The sequence below is a fragment of the Amphiura filiformis genome, chromosome 1 (genome assembly GCF_039555335.1).
Source record: "Amphiura filiformis chromosome 1, Afil_fr2py, whole genome shotgun sequence".
Taxonomy (NCBI): Eukaryota; Metazoa; Echinodermata; class Ophiuroidea; order Amphilepidida; family Amphiuridae; genus Amphiura; species Amphiura filiformis.
This window is the reverse complement of record NC_092628.1, coordinates 20,904,131-20,925,986: the sequence shown is the minus strand read 5'-3', so window position 1 is coordinate 20,925,986 and position 21,856 is coordinate 20,904,131. Positions and strand designations below refer to the sequence as shown.

Below are 21,856 nucleotides of genomic sequence, written 5' to 3'. Positions count from 1 at the left end.
CGGACTTGTAGGAAGTTACTGACACATGATAGACCTGTATATGAAGTTACTGACATATTCTACTATTCATTTTTGTTTCCTCCGCAGTTTGCAATAGTAATAGTATTCAACTTTCTTGCGGTAATCCTAGTCTTCCCAGCTATATTAGCATTAGATGCAGAAAGGCGAGAAGCCAGACGGGTAGATATTTTTTGCTGTTTTAAAAGGTAAGTGCTAAGATATCTTGGTTTCTTCATATTTTGCTGATAAAACTTAATAACGATAGTGAACCAAATGGGAACAACACAAATGTGCGAAAGTGACAATATATGGAGGGGAAGGGCAATACATTGAGAATGTGTTTTGACTAAGACACCCCATCAAACTATCCAATTTGGTTCATTGCTGGGACTCAGATAGGGACAATATCGTTCTATACCATTCCTGACAGGTAAGCTTAATGAAATACAACTGCTATGATAGTGTAAACCAAGATAGGCGATTTACAATGTTATTGCCAATGGCTTCTAATTATTATCCTGGCTATTTTTCCATCCACAGTTCAAGTGCAAATAGAGTTATCCGGGTTGAACCCAGACCATTAGCGGATACAGTAAACAATAACAGAAGACACAGACATTATCCATCGGATACAAATGTAACTGTTGAATCTACCGTACAATCGGTAACTCATGCTGCACAGCAGCCAGGCGGTCGATGCACGACCGTCTTACACCCCGCCGCCAAGAAAGCGGACTCATCCGGAGCTGTGCCTCCGGTTTTAGAAACGCCACCATCCACTGCAGGGTCAACCTCTGCGTCGACAAGAACGCTTATAAGACAGAACTCTTTTGAGAGAGGTCAAAGTGGAAGTTGGAGAAAAAGGTGGCAGGAAAAAGCAAAGTGTTGGAGATGGAGCTTGTCAGGGTTTGCCAGGGGGTACTATGCACCATTCCTGCAAAAGTTACATGTAAAGGTAGGTTCAGTTTCTTTCTTTTGAACAAGCTATCATTTTTTCTTTTTTGAGACTTGCATATATTTGTTAGGAACTTCCAAGTTGAAAAGCTAAAGATTTGAACTGACTGTGAGAATGGAAACCTTGAACAATAAAGATCTGAAAGACTAATAACGAAAAATATATTTGTGAAATTAAAAAAACTTACAAATCAAATCTTGCAAATGAATATGTACTTCAAATTCAAAATGAAGGAAGTAATGTTATCAGTGAATAAGAGAGAAATGCTAGGTCTAACATTATTGCTGGCACTGGTTGTAATGTTGTCTTTTTGTCCTGATAGTGATACACATAGTAATTGATGATCATCTTCCCATTTGCTTTCCTTTGCAGTTTGCTGTAATAGTTTTATTTGCTTGTCTACTTGGAGCCAGCATCTATGGAGTATTCCTCATTGAGGATGGACTAGACCTCACAGATGTCGTCCCAAGAGGGACGCGTGAGGAAGACTTTCTCCAAGTGCAAAACGAGTATTTTAGTTTTTATAGTATGTACGCGGTGACGGAAAAGGACTATGATTATCCGCACCGACAGAGGCAGCTCTATGCTTTTCATGATGAGTTTCGCAATATACCGGAAGTAATCAGGGATACCGATGGATCGTTACCCACTTTTTGGCTGCAGGATTTCAGGGATTGGTTGATAGGTAAGTGGTCATTTAGAGATTGTCTTGACAATATAATCAATTTTCAGTAAATAAATTATATGGAATTATAAACTTCAATGATTCATCTTGTAAGAAATCTGTAGTGAATCTGTGAGAACTAAACTTTGCTCTAAACGGCTCAGGTGTAATCCCCCAGTAAAATCGGCAACATCTTATGTATGGTGGCTCTACTCTCAGGTCTTATGCATGACCACTCTACTTTGTTGTACAAATACATAGCCCATTTGTAGTATATTGTAGATATATATAATGTCAAAAAAAATTTAAGTCGTGGATTGGCCAAAATAGTAGGAGCCTTTCAGGGCTTGCAGGTATTTGGATCCAGACACATGATCTACTTCAATCCATAATGAAAAGAAGCATGTGCAGTCACCAAGGTAGGTAATCATTTTGGATTTCTGAATATCAGAACAATTATTTCTGGATTATTACACTTCTTGCTTTGTATAATTACAGATATGCAAAAGGCTTTTGATGTTGATAAGGCTGGCTATTCCATCCAATATAACAAGTGGTACAGCAATGCATCAGACAAAGGAGTCCTTGCCTACAAGATGATGGTGCAGTCTGGAGAGGCAGAGATCCCATTCGATCTGCAAAGGGTAAGATTACCTGCAAAATAAAGTGCACTATTTTTTTGTGCAACCATCAGTAGTTCACAAAATATTTCAGGAACCCAAAGAAGGGGCAAGGGAAACTTCAAATCAGCATGTCTGAAAATAAAGTGAAAGTTGTGTAGTATTTGCATTAACCTACGTTAAATATTGCCTGATATTTAGTGACATTACATTTACAGGGGGAGGGGAAAACAGTGAGCTGCTGGCCATACCAATAAAAGACCCTTGTACTTTCACAGCTAGCTAATTGCAAGATCTTTTGGCTTCCGAGTTGACTTATCTGGTTGCCTATATTGAATAATGATGTTTGTATCTCATCAAAATAAACAGTCCCTCTTGTGGTTTACCCAAAACAGATAATCCTAATCTATTGTTCCACACAAACACTATAGCACATTCAAGTCAAAGTTGTACTACAACCCCAAAAGTGGATTGAACAGAGTGCATGGAAACCATAGGTTGTATATATTTGAGTATAGAGTGAACGGAGTATTTATTTGGTCTAGTTTTGGGTGGCTGGTTATCTTGCTGATGCATGGGTTAGATTTGCACCTTATAATTGCCATAGCTGCCTTGATTCAATCCACCCATCATTGCACATTTATTATGTCACCTGCTCCACATAATAAGCGGATACAGGCCATTAAACATGGCAAAATTCAATAAAGGAAATTTTGGAGACTAAATTGATTTTTGAAGACCGAATCAAGCAGCAAACCTTAACATATGCTTTTAAAGGTAATACAGTAAGGAATTCAAATCTGAAATTGCTTTGAACATTTATGCTCGTTTTGTGAGAGGAGGTTACATAATTTAGAGATTTGGTGGTGATGGTGGCAGTAGTTAAAATTCACCCAGAAAAAAAAATCCATATTATTCTGGTGGGTATTCCTCTTCATTTTGAAAATCATGCATATTCTATATGTGTATCCAGAAACCAGCTATTCCGGTGGCTGAGTGGCTCTAATGTGTCCAAACAAGGCTGGTTTTGCATGATTTTTCAGAAAACCAAGGGGAGCCCCAAATGCAACCCCAGGGGCTGAAGCCACCAAAGTCACCCCATGACATGCCACTGATGTCAACAAAATTTCTGAGAAAACATAATTCTTAAACAATTTGAGTGATGTAAAAACAATCCAACGTTTTGCATAGAGCAGCTATTTTATCTGAGCTGCTCATCTGTTGCCCTCCACCATCTGTACCTCAGATAGTTTATTTACAGAAGATGCTATGGACACATTCCTAAGGCACTATGAGTGGCCACAGTTTATTTTGCCATGCACTATTCCCATGGTACCAAGAAAACATGGGTGGTGTGGTGTCTATTATCGGGTTTGAAAGATCTATGATGGAAAATTAAGGTACAAGAATGTAATTTGTGACCAGTGTAATTTCATAGATAATTCAAGGGATTTTATTTCACAATCACAAGATGAAATTGTACACAACAGTGAATAATAATATTGTGCTTGATGGTGAAAAGCTTGAAATATAATTTTTTTTTTAATCGCAAATATCTTCTATGAAACCATTGAAATATATCTTTTGGAAGTGAAGTGAAGTGAAGTTGTTTTTCTAATTAGCAAACCTATAGGTCATATAGGCCAATTTAAGCCAATTTGTTTCATAATTGAACTAGAAGAAAGTACCACTAAAAATAAGTAGGCCTCCACATGAATAGATAATAGTTGTACAATGAAAATCAGAACTTGAATTTTATTCTCTGACAATTTTGTCCAATTGAATGAGTTACAATTATAAGCAAATAAAATGAATGAAAACAAATTCTAAACTCATCTCTTTTTTTTTTCATAACAGTTTCACCACGGTAGACTGGTTGACGACAACGGCATCATTTACGCCGGTGCCTTCTACCACTATCTAACAGTGTGGATTAACTACGACACCTTGTCATATGCTGCATCTCAAGGAAACATCCATCCTCAGCCCAGTGCCTGGCAACCTGGTGGTAAAACTGAACATGATTTGACTAGTAAGTATTGATCATATATCAATAATTGATAATCACTTGTATCAATGTTTTGAGTTTGAGAGAAGCCATAAATCCAATCCTTAGAATTCAATTCCAATATTGTTAATTCCATCATCAATATCATCATCATGATCATCTGTAGTCTTGCCTCTGATGATAGTGTAGCTATACCCGTAGGACTAGATATAACAGATGAAATGGCAAGTAACTTGCTTGAGTTAAAACATTGGGTTTGACAAAAAAGTAGTAAATTTTGAATTTTTCACAGAATACCTATAGGATTATTTAAACTGCTTTTGATACAGTACATTTGGCTTCTTCAAGAGTGTGACGTCAGTGTGCGCTCTAGTGCGCGTTGACTGAAAGAACTAGCATGTTTACACGCACAGTCAAAGGCGGTACATCTGTACATTTGTAAAGTAACTCCGACAAAGTACTGACATCACTCTCTTGAGGAAGCCAAATGGACTATATATAGTGATTACCTGTGTATCTAACTGAAACAAATAAAACATAATTCACACAACTGTATAATTCACATTGTATTTTTCAAACTTGTTAATTACTATTTAGGGCTTTAATTAATAATACTGATAATAATAGTATACATATTTAGGATGCACACATCCGTTCGAAAGCGTTCATGGTGCGTATGTTAGATAAACGTCAATGCACTAACTTATGACTTCCGTTATGTCTTCTCACAGTACCAAGAGCCAGAGCCATCAACTACACCCAGATACCTTTCTACCTGGACGGTCTCCGGGAAACCGAGGACTTTGTCCGTGTCATCAAAAGCGTGCGCAACCTGTCATCTTATTACGCGCAAGAAGGCCTGCCAAATTTCCCTAGAGGTGTGCCCTTCACATTCTGGGAGCAGTATTTGGATTTGAGGTTCTACTTGGGTCTTACTCTAGCCAGTGTTCTTGGAGCGAGTTTCTTGGTGATAACCATCATGTTGGTGAATCCGTGGGCAGCTCTGATTATGGTGAGTACCTTGTCCTGATGTTGCAGAAGTTGTTCAAAAATGTGGTAGAAATAATAATTTCTGGTTTTGGTATGTCAATAAAAAATAATAATTCCTACTGCATGATTGAGAAATTGGCACAATTTGAATTTGAAAATCTTTCATCATAACTTCTATACTTTCCAGGTCATTTTACATACTAAAGCCCAAAAAATATTTTGTATTCATCCAAGAACAAATGTTAAATTGATAACAAATTTATTTAGGTTTTGTTGATAATGACCTAATATTTATGTTTAAGAAATAATACTCTCATTATTGAGAGGTCACTGTAAATGACATAGATTCAAATCAAGTTTAGTGAACTTGTGACCTGTGAATGAGGCTAGCTATTGTCAGCCAGTGCAGGCTGTGTTATTTCATTTGTTAATCAAACAACTGAATATAGTAATTAGGCCTTGCCTCTGGTGTATGCATGTGGTGCGCTCACATAACATACATGACCTAGCTGCAAGTAAGTTCACAACGCTGAGGGTCTTACTGCTCAACACATTAATGCTCTAAGCACAAAATGTGTAGTCCTACATGCGTAGACTTGTGTTTTGGCTCGTTGCCACCTTAGGAATGTATAGGAACTGAACTATCGCAAGAGCACCTAACAAAAAAAAATGTAGTTATGCAGTATTATATCTTTAACATAATCATAAAATGCAGGTGGCAAAAAGGGGGTAGTCGGACCCCTTGGAGGCATATTTTAGTGGTATAATCTCCCCGTAAAACTCCCCGCAAAATTGAATGTTCATAAGACCTTCTTGGATTGTGTACCCCTCCCTCCCCCAACCAGGACCGAATTGATAATGAAAAGGCTCTCACCACCACCGAACGCCCAACCTGGTTTATATAAGCACCTTGTAGGCCTACAGAAACAGAAATGCAGACTATTTAATTTGTGCTATGTTGTTGGGACTAAAGATATGTAGGCCATCTGCCAAATTTCTAACCATTTCTCATAAATATTGGTTGCAATGATTGTAAACAGTAAGATGTTTGAAATATACTGCAATGGTGTAGGTAACGGATTAAAGGAGAAGTTGCATCGTCAGTTTTTACGATTTTTGATTCAAAATTCACAGACAAATTTATATCATACAGTATCGGTTGTAACCGTTCAATAGCATGGGTAGCCTATAATATCACAATGAACTTGGACTTGCTCAATGCATATACCATGTTTTGTTCACACCTTTAGTTTAACATCACATCAATCAACTCATTGTATCCCATGATGGGTTCTCAATTCCGAATGAGTGGGAGCACATGCCCTTTGTCCCCAGAGAACAGGAAGCTCATGCCCTCTGTCTCTGGAGGACAAACCAGGATTGACTACTGTGGTTTTCGAAATGCCCACCTAAATGAAATAATTGGATTTCAGCCTCATTCATTAAAATCTGAGCTAGGCTTCTCAAAAGCAAAAAGAGCCATTATTTTATTTGACTTCTAAGTTTGAAAAAAGAAGAATGAGTAATCATGGAAGCAATCTTCCCCCTTACCTTGTATAGTACTGAAATGTGGTAAAATCATTGAAATGGTCTTATTTCGGAAAAAGTAAAACTTGATTTACCCAACTAAAGAAATCTGTAAAATCAGAAAGATTATGGGGACTTGTAAATTATGCGGTATAGGCCTACCTGGTTCAACAAATTTTGGGTTGACCAGAACTTTGGTAGTTGGTCTTAATTCAAGTCTACAGCCCTAGTATCAAAAAGTTGTCAATATTTCCATCTGTTCTGGACGCAATTTGTCATCGAGTATTAGGACTCGCTAATCATATCATTATGTGTAGAGCAGCGTCCTGTCACTTGAATCTAACGGAGGAAGTATTTGGAATGAAAAGGTTCTTTTTGAAGATCGTGTATAGAAATCATTGAGAACCTGTTTTCTTCTTTCTGTATAGAGACCTCAATCACAGTTCCACTATTTTGGAGAATGTCCTGCAATAAAGTCTAATGCTGTCTAATTCTTTTGAAATTGAAATATTACACCCAGAATTAGTTCAAATATCAAATCATATTATTTTGTCAGTTGTTTAAAATTGGTATATTTCAGTGCTTTAAGGGAAAGACTCATCACTTGTCACAAATCTGTTGACATATGGAAGATTTCTAGATTTTCTGTTATATGAGATAATTACAAAAGGAATGAAAATTGAAAGATATTCTAAATAAGTTGTCCATCATCAGAAATCAGTCCAGCTAGGTGGTCCTCCAAATTCTGCACCCATGTTGGCTCATATTTGTCATTAAGCTTACTAAAAACAACATTAAAATAAATTTTCTTTTTGGTGAAAGTCTTGAGGCATTTGGCCAACAACGTGATGAGCTCTGCTTGCCTCGTCTCCCATTCTCGATTGACTCTTTCTTTCATTTTGGGCTCACCCTTCTTTACACTATTCTTTGAGTCCTACTCAATGGTTGTTGAGTGAATTTGTGAGCTGTGTGGTGAGGGGAAAATATGGAAGTGTGTTTGGGGGCAAATGTTCAATTATTTTAGCATCTGTGATTTTTTGCACATTTGAAGTTTGCAGGCGATAATTTTCATAGCAACTGTTTTTCATTAATTTTTGTAAAACCAAAAGAGTAGTTCCAAGAATTATGTTCACAAATTGAAGCTTTTTGTCATTAGACCCCAATTGGGAAGAATTAAAGTACACCAATGCCTGCCTATGAGTGACATTCTTCTAGCCAAAAATACTTTGACAAAATATCGCTGTAAGGGGCTGTTAGCGAATTTCATCATACATAACAATGGTTAGTGGAACATTACATGAACATGATGAAGGGTGTGATAAGCTTTTATAGTTTTTGGTTAAAAATATTCTCACTGAAAATGTTTAAGGTGGTATTGGATGCATTTTCTAGAAATTAGAAAATGCTTTGAGCTTGTTTTAAACAGATTAATTGAGTAGGGTAAAGTACACTGATCAATATGCCTTTTGTTTGAACAAATCGGACATCTGACTTCCAAAATACATCAATTTATATTTTCTTTGTATCCTATTGTTTTTGTCAATAATCAATATAGTTAATGAGCTAAAAGGACTGGAAAGGCTCATTAATATATAATTTTGCCAATATTTTGCTAAAATCAATGCATAAAAATTCAGGGTACTTTTATTTTGCATACTTTTGCCCTGAAACTTGGTCAAAGTGTTTCTAATACGTTATAATGTATTATATAATAAAGCCTCTAATTTGCATATTTGCATAATTAATGATATAATTTGAACATAAACACTAACCAAGTTTCAGGGCAAAATTATGCAAAATAAAAGTACACTGAACATTTATGCATGGATTTTTAGCAAAATATTGGCAAAAATTATATGTAAATGAGCTTCTCAGTCATTTTAGCTCATTAACTTGATTGATTATTGATAAAACAATAAGATACAAAGAAAATATAAATTGATATATTTTGAAAACCGTATGTCCGATTGACTCAAACAAAAGGTATATTGATTAGTGTACTTTGCTCTACTCAATTAATCTGTTTAAAACATGTTTAGAGCACTTTTATAATGCCTCCATAACCACCTTAATTCACTTAATTTCTCTCTTTAATTTTATCACCTTGTTACGGTCTGCACATGAAAATTAACGTAGCAGTAAGAATTTAACTTTAAACAGTAAGTGGGTGGCCCCAATATCATTGTGACTTGGTATGACCTACAATTGATAAACGAAGGTGTGAAAGTCATCAGCAAAATGTGTCAGAAATTCAAGTGGGGCAACTATACTGTAAAAGAGGAAATGTTCGCACGAGTCATTTTTTCATGCTTTACCAGTTGCAAACTTTGTCACTTGTTTTTAATTTCAAGTTCCTAAGCTTCAATATACATTTACCTATAGGCCTATACACAAAGGTAACATATCTGAGAAATGCAATTTTTGCAGGAGCTCTTGGATCTTGAAAAGCATGAAAATAGTGCAGTGCAAAAATTGATAGTTAAAACTTTGGCTGGGTCTGCTGCGTGAGCGCTATATATGAGGCATGACTTTGATGTTGCTTTTCATACATGGTTTAATGTGATGCTGACATGACTGCAGGTCAACCATGTTTCAAAAGGGAACCATTTATTCAGCTTCACTAAAAGCCAGCATTGTGACAAGTTTGCCAAAGATCAATTTTAAACTGGTGAGATGAGTCACTGAATATGACATTTACAACACTTTTGGTGATAGTATTTAGGTTAAAAACCACATCAGAGATTCTCAAGAGCAGTTTTAGACCATTTAGCGTGATTTATGACCCAATTTTGGCTTTGATCATGAGTTAATCATGGAACATTATGACAGTGATTTTGAAGTTGGTAATAAAATATGAAGCCTTTTATTGGAGTCTGATGCATTTTGTTCATACATATTTGAAAACCCAAAGTTATAAAAAACTTTGAATATTTCATGGGAAGGTGGTGAATAAGTGAACTTGCCTGTTGCAGCAGTGAGGCAATGTTTATGACTGAAGTAGGCCGACCACCTAGGTTGATATTTCGAAGATGAAAAAGTCGACAAGCTGTTGTGATTAAAAGGAGAAATTATTTAAAGCTAAATCGTAGCAGCAATAATTCCTAAACTTGTTTGACTCGTACCTGAGATGTTCCAAATCGATTCCATGATCTGTGAGGAAAGTGTCACTCAATTTGAACTTGCTTCATACATGTTTCGCTAAAATATGACAACATCCATCAGCCAAGGGTGCTGAATTTGGAAACTGAGCAAATGGGATAAATATCAGAGTACACTTGGATATATATCCTGCATACAGAACAAGTTAAACTTGAGTAGTGTATATTAAACTTAACACCTATAAAGCTTAAAATTTTACAAAATGAATCGGTGCCTGCATGCTACCCATGCATGATGTGATGACCCATGATGCAATCACCGTATGTCATTTTACGCACAGTTTTGTTGGCTGGGCCACCACAACATATGCAGCTACCCATGACTGATCCAGTGCTTCACACCTAAGAGGTCTGGTGTTCAAATCTTCTTCTTTGCTCATATGCTCTCTTTAAAACTTTCTTTTCCAAGCACCAAGAAGCCCTGTCAGTGTTACTGTTTTAGAGTGCAAATTTTCAGATGAAACTGCCATAATTAACCTATTCCAAGAGTACTACAACAAGATGAAAAGTTTAAAACATGAAATTTATAGTAATTAACCATTTTCTATAATGTCTTCTTTTGTGTTGCAGGTACTTGTGCTAGGCATGATTACAGTAGAACTCTTTGGTTTTATGGGTCTCATTGGCATCAAGTTGAGCGCTATTCCTGCAGTGACTCTTGTCATATCCGTTGGCATCGGTGTGGAATTCACGCTCCATATGTGCTACGTAAGTTTCTCAAAGATTAACTTTACTTTCTATCGGTTGCGATACATATTTAAAATTATGAAAGCTTATTATTTTTCTCCAATGTTTTTAAAAGTATTCAACGCCAATATCGGTACAAAAAATTTACTTATTTCTAATAATTGTTATATTACAGGCGTTTTTAACATCCATTGGTGATCGTGACAAACGTATGGCTGTAGCGGTAGAACACACATTCTCACCCATTGTAGATGGCGCTCTTTCGACGCTCCTTGGAGTGATTATGCTTGCAGGGTCAGAGTTTGACTTCATTGTTAGGTAAGTTGGAATACAATACCTTGGTACCTGTGGTTCTTTTTTGAAAAATTTCTTCATTCATGCCGTTTTGCAAAATGAATGTTTGTTCACATGTAAGTGTGTCATGTTGATGCATGGAGTGGGCAAGTTTGTGCGTGTGTCTTGCATGTCCTGGGTTTGTGTGGGTGTGTGCTTCTTTGCTTATATGTATGATTGAGTGTGTGATTGAGAGAGAGAGAAAGAGCAAATGTCATTATGATACCCCAGTTGCACTGGTTTGGAAGTTAATCCTTGTTTCTACTGTAACATAAAACAAATGGAATTCAAAATTAATCAACTGCTTGATTGCAACCCTGTAGATATGATGCAAAATTTAAAGTTAAAACCTCCGTTAATAATGAATTGGTTGGATATCAAATTATCTGTGGCATTTCATTGTACCCTATATACCTGAATGGTATAGTCCAGCATATAGAGTTTGTTATTGCAGCTGGTCAGTGGATTTATGCATGGGGGTGTCTTGTGTGACAACACATGGGCTGTTGGTGTCAGTAATAGTGTGGTGTAAACTTTTTAAAAGTTGATGGAAAATTTTCTGTTGATGTTGAACCTGGTGTTTTGAATTTTATCTTGAGTGTGAACTTATGAATCGGTCACAAAACAAAATGTAAGGCCCAAAATTCCAGGACAGTTCTGCCCTCACAAGTATAGCGCAATATCTTAATTTTCTTACGGTACCCCTGATTGGTTAATTACATGATATAATTTTTGGAATAACCAATCAAGATAGAACTTAAAGATTGACTGATTCAAAAAACACCTTTATGTAAAAAGGCAGTAACTGCTATGTCATTTACTTTCAGAGACCGTTACTTGAATCAGGAGTTGAAAAAATTGTCAAAACACATTTATACATTTTTACATGGGTTCAGAATACTAGATCTTACAAATTTATGTTTTAAAGTTATACTGTAAACATACACAAAAGAACATATTCACACATTTTTATTTTCACGGTTAGCTGTATTGAAAGCAAAAAAACCTGAAAATTTATGTTCTGCAAAAATTTCAATTTGTGTCATCTCAAAATGAACCAAAATGACATGGCAGGCTGTGGTGAACGACTGAAATTGCTACTTGCATATTTTGTTTTCAAATGTTTCAAATGTTTGGCTTTTGTTTCCTATGTAATTTTAAAACAAGTTAGTAATAAACATGTGAAAATATGAAATAGATTATTACAAAAGCAATAAGACGGTTTTTGGAAAGAAAAGTTGTTAGTTTTTGTCAGGCAAGCTAAAAGTTTGTAACATCTGACAATTCACAAGACCAGTATTCCAGGCCGGTAGTGATAAGATCCATTGATCTCCTCATGTACAACCAAAGATGAACACCAACATAGCTAGCTAGAGAGGGCAAAAGTTTATTTTTACACAGGTCTCCTGGTCTGTTGCATTGCGAGTTAGCTTGTGTTTATGCTAGGGCCTAACATGGCCTAGGGGCCTTCCTACATCCTGTATGATGGATGGCACCACAGATAATTGGTCTTGTTTGTTGAAACACTTCTCCTGTAAAATTAATATTTTCAAGCAACTTATTCAAACTTGATATCTATAAATTGGAATCACACAGTTCTTGTATTGAAAAGCAAAACTTCCTAAATACATGATCATTTAACATTTTCCATAAACATGTGAAATTCAATGTCTGTAATGGCTTAAATTTTAGCCATTTAAAGATGGTATTTGTACTTTTATTTATTTATTTTTTTCAAATTAACTGAAACAAAAGTTAGAGAAACTCATCGTTAGTAACTAGAGTTTTTGAAAGAATCTTGATTGTGAAAATTGACTGGTAATTCATGTTTCAATACCCACCCTGCAGTTATATGTAGATTACCACAAACAAGTGATTTTTCTTTTCTGGCCCGATTCCCCCAGCTGTGGTGGTGATCACAGATAAGTTGGAAAAGTGCTCCTGCCTCTCCCCGTGTGCTAACAGAGGAAGCAAAAGCTGTGAACGCTTTGCCGACTAAGATAAACAAATCGGTCACTTTTTGGGTAGATGAAGCTTTTGCTTGGATAAATAAAGTGGGGGAGAAATAGCGGCCTGAGAGATAGCGGCTGACGTGTGAGATTAAAGTTGCTGGAGTTGAACCATTTGGTATGGTGTGTGTGAGTTTGTGAGATAATATTTTTGCAATTCAGAATTTCTACTTAGATTTGCTTCAATATAGCAAATTTTTGGTTTCCCTAGAAAGACTTGGACATCAAAATAGTATTGAAAAATCATTGAAAATAAAGATGGGGAAAATTATCAATTGCGCTTGCAAAGGGTTGAGCTAAATTTTTTAGGGCTGTCGTCGGCACCGTTTTTCTACAAAAAAAAAAAATTTTGGCCAGAAAAGCAAGGTTTTTTAAATAATTTTTTTGATGTCGGGATACATGCCGATGTTGATATTATGTCGACATAAGGCATGTCGACGCCGGCCTTAAAAAAATTTATAGTTCGAAATATGTTACCACCCATACTTAAAAATGGCAAATGACAGTTTCATTTTATGAGTGGCTCGTTTTTATGATCAATGTTTGAAAACTAATATGCATAGTTTAAATTTGTTTAAATTACAACATATCTCTTATTTTACCACTTCTTTCTTGCGACCAATGTTTTATTTAATTGATTTGGTTCTCATTTTATTTGTTACAGTTATTTCTTCCATGTATTTTCTGCATTGATTGTGATTGGTTTACTGAATGGAGTGGTGCTACTTCCTGTCCTGCTCTCTCTGATTGGTCCACCTGGAGAGGTAAGTCATGATGTCATTTAAACTTTGCTGTGATTGGTCTAATAAGAAGGTTTATTTGCATAATTAGCATAAATGTAGAGAGCAAGAATAAAATCAGAAACTCAAAGAAATTTCAAAGACTTCTTGCAATGACACATACTAACTGTATGTACTTTAATCATGCTTTTTAGGTAAAACTACCCAATGATGCAGACAGACTAACAACACCAACACCGCCACCAACGCCAGTCATGACACGTGGATACGACATGCATGGAATGCCACCACGACCACCAAGAGGGCGTAATACACCTCATGCTTGGGATCGCGAGTCACAGGGATCATCTCAGTCTTCTGTACGTGATGACGCATATCATCAAGGTTTTGCCAGTGAACATATTGAAATTCATCCGCAAGTGTTTGTTGAAACGACATGTCATGCACCGTATAGTAGGGAAGAGGTGAGGAAAAGTTAATTACGTGAAACAATTGCAAAATAAACGCAATTTAGGTCAAAGATTGAGCACAAAATTTGAATATGAAAAGTTACCGGTGTCAAACCATTGGAGCAGACATTTGAATCAAGCTGCATCTTTTAAAACTATTAAGTAAGAGTTTATTATAATTTCAACAACTCTTCCTATACCTTTGTACAGGAGCCAACCGTTGTTAATCCGTGATGAATCCACAGTTCAGTAGCGTATACACGAACGCAAGGTTACACGCACGTGTTACGCATGAGCGCGTAAAATTCGTCATGCCTGTAATATATGCGTAAACATGAACTCTCTTTTGTTGGCGGTAGCAGCTAAATATTACCGCTTTATTCTTAAGTTTTATTGCTGATATCAACAGAGAAATACCGCGATCTTCTTGTAAGGTTGAGTGGCAATGACTAACGTACATTCCGAATGAAAGAATCATGTGAATTAGATATCTTTAGCTTGTTTCGTTGTTGAAAGGGATTCAATCATGTTTCACCGTTGTTCATCACCGATTAACAACTCGCGTCCGGCGCGTCTGCGTGGTAAACCAAGTGGTAAACCACTTAGACGACGCGCACGCATCGTGGTTAATCGGTGATGAACAACGGTGAAACATGATTGAATCCCTAATTGAATTTATTCCTTGTCATGCCTCATTTTATTTTTGGACTCTTAGAGCTATCATTTGCTGAAACCTTTATGTATTACAGAGCACGGAAGTGATCAGAGTACAATGAGGGATTATGAGCTTTTTTCTATTCTTTTGTTAATCATCTTACTTGAGGATACACATGATTTTACATAGAAACTAACAAAAATACCTTCCTTTTCTTTACAGCATAAATGTAACAGACCACACCGGAAGCCGACATCATACACACACAGACCGACGAGGGCGCCACACAGAACGATGCACCCACACATTCCACAGTCATATAGCTCTTCATCACCTTCATCCTCTCCACCTCATTCTCCTCATCCGTCTCCACCACCAAGGCCGCATCACTCACCAAAAATATCGCGGCATACGACAAGAACGACCGTTACGGCAACGGCGCGTGTATCAATTGTGCATGGCATGGCTTGCGGGGTAGAGTCGCCGAGTAGCAGAAGAGACAATTATAGATATTATAGTAGAAAGAATAGGAAGAATGAGAAGCAGGAAGACAAGTGCGGGTTGCCAGAGTTGGAGATCAAAGATTACAACTCGGATTCAACCGTCTAAATGCCTTATTGTAGGTAAGTGATGTGGTATACTGTATGAAGAAATCTCTAAATTTAGTATTCAAAAGTTTTCTGTATTATTATGCCAGAAATGATGAAATCAACACAGGGACAAATTAGTAGTCAACTGGCAGTATTGAAAACGTTCTGACACTTTCAGATTTGACTAATGACACACAACTTGGTCAACAGCAAGATTTCTTCACAACATACGGATTGTTTAACCCCCTGGTCATGTAACAGCATTTCTGATTGGTTGATAACTTATAATGCTCATTTCAATTGCCAATTATGACTAGGCTTTAAACTAGTTATGGTCAAACTCGCACTTGCAGATGATCTTACTAATACCCTCCTTGATTGGTTCAAAATTGGACACAGTATTCATTTTGGCCAATCGGCAGGTAGTTCTCATGGGGTTAGTGATATTATTCTGAGAATTAGCCAAATTAGTTTTTCGTAAATACAATTTGAGGTCATGTGATGTAGAAGTGGTTTATTGGTAAAATTGTGCACATTTAAATAAATAGTTTCCTCTACATCACTAAAAACAGAAAAAGTACTAAATGTGAAACTAGTAACTGTTAAGAATTTGTATTTTGTAAAAGCTGGTCAATCACATAAAACACACCAAGGAGAAATACGTAACCATGACTTATCAGTGCCGTTTGGATGATGTTGCAATGAAATTTACGTTATTCAGTTTTGAAAAGAGTTTTCAGAAGATTATACAAAACACAAGTTTCTAATGGGTGCAAAACCGTGAAAAAAAATCATTAAAGCACAACCTATTCAAATGTCTTTTTCTCTTTTTTCCATACAGATATTCAAAAACAGATAAACTGTCATTCAGCATGTTCAGCAAGTAATCACATACACTAATACAGAACTGTCAAGAATTGAAATCTTCAACAACTAAGATATGGACAGTGGAGGAAAGTAATCTCCAACCAACAAACAGAGAACTGTTGTTATGGTGCTATATAAACACTCTCATCTCGGAAACTGGTAATTGACATAATGAGATGGACAGAGGGAGGGAGAACTAATGATACAATGCCTGATATGCTGAGTGTTACGACTATATATAATTTATTTATGTATGGACATCAGAAAGGGTAAAGTTAACAAATGTATTTTTTGTAACATGTTGGGTGTCATTTGTACAGACCATGAGATATCTAGGTTCCATTCATAAATGGAATTGTGTACTGTATTTCTAATTGAAAGTCTCAGTAAATATCAGAATCTAATCGGAAGTATAAACTAAATATTGCAATGCAGAGAGGTGACTCAGTTGAGAGAAGTGAGAAAAGTCAATAAAAACAATACAAGACAGTACATTAGATAGTTTGAGGAAAAAAGTTTAAAAAGAGAATCAGAGAGAAAGACCGATTCAAGCAGATAGAGGAAGAGGCAGAGACAAACAGCTATAGTTTTCAGCAAGGTTCTTCAGCAGTCTTTCAATTTGGGGTTCTGATTGGCTAACTGAATTGCACCATCATCAAATTGGCTCATCATTCGCGCGCAAGCTGTATAACATCGCGTGACCCAGTTCTTTTTACATGATAATCACAAAGAGCTGTCAGACACTGCTGAAGGACCTTGCTGAATACTATAGGAGGAGGGAGACAGACAAGACAGTGGACCTCGAGTCATTTATTTGACTTCAAATCCACTTCTTTTCTGATAGTTTTAAGGTTTATAAGTAACTTGGTATGTACTGATACTTTCAATTGGGAAATAAAGTGGTATTATATAAAGATGGGCGTTTGTACTTGGTCATGTGTCATATGGTGGGGCACATTTGCGTTACAAGCACTGATTTTGATCATTTGTCCTCATTTTCACTTAAATTGATACATGTCTAAAACTATACATCTCACACCAACAAAACTATACATTTTTGGAAAGCTTATGTTCCAAGGAATCCAAAAATGACAAATTGATGTTGGTATACAGGGTGTGTAAGAAAATATATAGGGTGATATCATGAAAAAAATTAATTTTACTAGAAAATTGATAATTTATTGCATTTGCTACTGATATGGAATACCTCTAATTTACTCTGATTTTGTGGCAGGCAACACTATGAGCTTTAATAAAATGTATACTTTTGCTATGTTATGATTGACCAAAGTGGTGATACAGGGTGTGAAAATGTACGCAACTTTACACACCAAATGTTGATTACATTTTTCAAAATATTTTCTTTAGAGTGTATCCTACATTTATTTTAACTGCATATTTGGATTCCTGGGGTAAAGTGCTTTCCAAAAATGTATACTTTTCCTATCTTAGGGTGTATAATTCTCAAGATACAACAATTTAAAGCCAAAACGCATGCTGTGCATTTGTGTGTAGGAAATAGGGAAAAATTGTAGGTCCTGTGAATTGCGGTTCTCAGTGAGTGCTTGTAAACATGAAATAAATCAAACTAATAGTTGAATATGAATAATGAATGAACAAGCTTTGATTTGAGATACAATTTGCAGGTATAGCACAGAATTTGCCAAAAAAAAATTTAAAATTCAAAAAGATATCGTGTTTCCACAACATTTCTCATAGAGATTGCACATACTCCTCTACCGCTTATCCTCTACCGCTTATACTCCAGGTTTATCCTCGTTAACATTTTAATATCTTTTACTAATTAAACAAATGATAATTTCAAATTGTGAAACATATTTGAAAAGTAGAATAATCAAGCTGTATAATGAGCCCAAACTTTATGCAATTGGACAAAAAATAGCTCTATACCAACAAGTTGAATCTGAAAGAGGAGAGAAAAATGTAACGCCTCCCACTATTTTGGGGTCCCACCATATGACACTTGAGTACTTATTATTGGAAGCATTTTGAAAACATCCTCAAAGATTAAGAATTACACTCTTTGAGCAGGCTCCTCATGTTCTGGTTTCAATAAACTTGGATAAACCAGATTAAATGTCATGCTTGTTTGATAGACTTTGTGGTAAACCAAGTGGAATGCTGAATTTAATCCAGTTTAACCAATCATGTTATAATTTATCTGGTTTTAATATACTAAGATAAACCAGATTAAATATGCCTGGTTTGATAGACTTTGTGATAAACCAGGTGGAGTGCTGAATTTAATCCAGTTTAACCAATGTTTTACAGTTTTAACCAGGGTTAAATCATGTTACAGTGGTTTACCAAGTTAATAAAGTGAAAGTATTAATGCTATTAACCTGTATACTATGTGCCAATTTGTATGCGCACGTCATTAAACCAAAGTGTATTCATATTCGTTAACGATTGAAGTTAATATGTACTTAATTAGAATAAGTAATTAAGCATGTGAATATTTGGAAGATAATGTATACGAATATTCATATGAAAGAGAATGTACATGTATATAATTATTTTTTGAAATCTTATCATTAACAGTAAGATTTTGACTACATGTGAATAAAAGTGCCATTTTATTATTATTATTATATAATAATTTTGTTTCAGTGAAGTACTGCCATAATTGTTGTACATTTTATATATATTATTATAAAGTTGTGAGCGGTTAAGTATGAAACATATTTGAAGGTATATATATTATATATTCTTTTTTACGCTAAATAGGTATTGACTACTTCTAGTCTCACCTCGTGTGCATATATCTTGTAATATATGGTACCCTATGGAACTCTTAAATTTGTACTATGGGGATGAGACTAAAAGTAGTAATGTTTTATTATTAGGACTCGAATGCAAGCTTGCGTAGTGCATGTTAATCATTCAAGCTGCTTTCGTCAGGTAGATTTAGATGTTCTTTTGTAGATAGAATGCTTTTCTTCACAACTTTTACTGATCCTACTGTTGCTTAGTATGCTTACCCATACAATTACTTTTTGGTTCAAAATTCTGCAGACTCGCAGGAATCCTACTTCAAAAATGCAACAAAATTATTTCAAATGTGCCAAATTTGTTTTAATTTTCATGATAGTATTTGAAATTCATGAGCAAAATACTTTCAGATTAACACAAATTAGGTCTTTTTGTATGAATTTATTAAAGAATCAAGCTTTTTTAGCAAGCTCTGCCTTTTAAAGGGATTTTTATTTAACAAATCTGTGGACCAGAGATGTACTTCTAACTTATAACCTTCAAAGATACAACGCTGTATTCAAATGTATAAATTACTTTTAACCCCATGGCCACTACTACCTTTTCTAACCGTGCTCCTGATTGGTTAATTACATGACATAATTATTTGAGTAACCAATCAAAATTGGTTACTGGGATAATTGATTCAATACACAATATAGCTGTATTTGTAACCAATTAAAATGTTTCTTGGAGACAGATTATTCAGCTGGTATTGCCCATGGGGCTAAACCAATTTAGACAAACTACCTCTTATTAAAAACATGGAAATCAATTTCCCTTTGGTTATACTATTAAGTATTAATTTAACTGTGCTACGAAATGGACATTTTAAATGCATGCATCTCTTAATTAAGTATGATACATTTTACCCAAGTTGCCTTACTGAACATTAACATTTTAAATTGTGATTTTTATTTGTTTTGGCTATAATCCTGTTTTTTCTTTTAAATCTGATTCTGAATAGCTTGCTTTTTAACAAAATACTCTGAACAATAATTCAAAGAATGATGATTTTGACTCATTGAAAATAAATATCTTCCATTGTCTGTATTTTTGGTGCTTGTTGGTGTTATTAACTCTCTCCACGCAGGTGTCGACTGCAGACGACAAGTTTTAATTCAAAAATTTCAGAATTGTAAATTTTCATGCCCATATTTGGAATCAGCATGAAAATGCATTAAAATGAGTACAAACAAGCCTAGTATTGGTTCAGTGGTTCTTAAGACAGCTTGTGATATTTTGAGAAAATATCTCAAAACTTATGACTTTTTTATGTTGAAACCTATGGCTAGCATGCAGAGTATTCAGATCAAACAAAATTAATGGTTTGTCAGAGAGCTGCACACATTATAGAAATGACCCTCGTTATATATTTTGAATTCCAGATTTTATTTTTTCTGAATAAAATTGACTTTTTCTAGAAAAAACGTCCAGCATTTGCAAAAATGTCCGTGTGACAAACATTGATCTTAGTTTCCTTATCAATAGCTCGTATGAAACAAATCATATACTTCCTAAACGTTTTCGCACTTGTTTTGCACTTTGCAAATTGCATTACATTTTCAAGATCATAAGAGCTCCAAGACAAACAATTTTATTTGGCCAAATTGGCTATTTCAGTTGAAATCAATACAGCCCTATGGAAGACATGACAGAATCTCCCACATAGGGGGTGTAGATTTTAAATGGAATTGCCCACTCGGGTAACCCCATTTGAAATTCACACTCCCTGTCCCTGGGTAGAAGATAAAGGACATTATGCCTTCCATAGGGGGTGTGTGGATTTCAACAGGAAAAACCTAATCGAGAACAAAGTAAAGACCGTTTGACCTTTTTTTTTTTAATTGTCTGTATTCTAGGCATGATGGCTGTGTGGAGAGATTTCTAATTGGTTCATTTATTCTCGTAGAACATTAATACAATATTCAGATTAGAAATAAATGGAATTAACTCAAAATTGTGTGCCTTCAAAAAAGCCAAAATTCTTTGGCTTCTAGCGATGCTCTCATATTGGTCAAATTAGCTGTATTGAAAAATTGGACTTATATAAACCATTTTTTTTCAAAGACGTAGTATGCCTTTTTAGCGCTTGTATTTTCTGCCAAACTCACAAATTGTATTCAGAAATAAGAATACTGCATTTGTACAAAAAGTTTTTAAGAAGCGGTATTATTATTATTATTGTTGTTATTTAAGTAAAAGTATATTTTTTTAGACTGTACATGGTGGTTTCAGAGGCGATCTTCGATATGAAACGAAGATCAAAAGTGTTTATATTTCAACAGAATTGTAAGTAAGGAGACTTGATTGATTAATTATTCATGATTGTATTAATTATTCATGATGTATGCATATTCATGATTGTATGTACAGATTGTATTTTGTTTCCCAAATGCTGGTATTATTTCAAAACAAGTAAACAGGCTCCAAATATTATACCAAAAATGCCTGAGTATTACAAAATAGTTTTCATTTTACCACTAGCAAGTATGTTACATATCACCCCTTAGGGAATAAATGGATCAATCCAAGATTCGGAACAAAAAATAACTGAGACGAATATCGTCTCAGACTATAATCATAGATCCTGACAATTTTGGCGGCTTCTGTGCCAAATAGCTTTACTCACAAGGAGTACTTTTGTGACTTCATATTTTAATTTTAAGAAAAATATTGAAATTAAAAATTTCTTTATTGTTTGTATCTTGTTTGTTAGCATTTGGATTCATCCATTATTGCCATAGGGGGTAGTGTTGTGAAGTAGACACTTGATAATGAAAGCAAGTATTGCTACTGTGTAGTTGATATAATAAACTCAGGTAATTAGTT

General features: G+C 35.3%; 1 protein-coding gene across 1 annotated transcript in view; it reads left to right on the top strand.

The window, feature by feature from the left end:
* LOC140168023 (protein patched homolog 1-like) overlaps positions 1-17,179 on the top strand; it is a 75,794-nt gene extending 58,615 nt beyond the window's left edge. Inside the window, 12 exon segments of the mRNA XM_072191361.1 lie at positions 88-206; positions 541-955; positions 1,328-1,640; positions 2,118-2,263; positions 4,097-4,271; positions 4,979-5,259; positions 10,493-10,630; positions 10,785-10,927; positions 13,616-13,715; positions 13,886-14,155; positions 15,018-15,418; positions 16,227-17,179. Coding sequence (XP_072047462.1) covers positions 88-206; positions 541-955; positions 1,328-1,640; positions 2,118-2,263; positions 4,097-4,271; positions 4,979-5,259; positions 10,493-10,630; positions 10,785-10,927; positions 13,616-13,715; positions 13,886-14,155; positions 15,018-15,404 — 2,487 coding nt within the window. The 3' untranslated portion in view covers positions 15,405-15,418; positions 16,227-17,179.
* Positions 17,180-21,856: the final 4,677 nt, after the last annotated feature.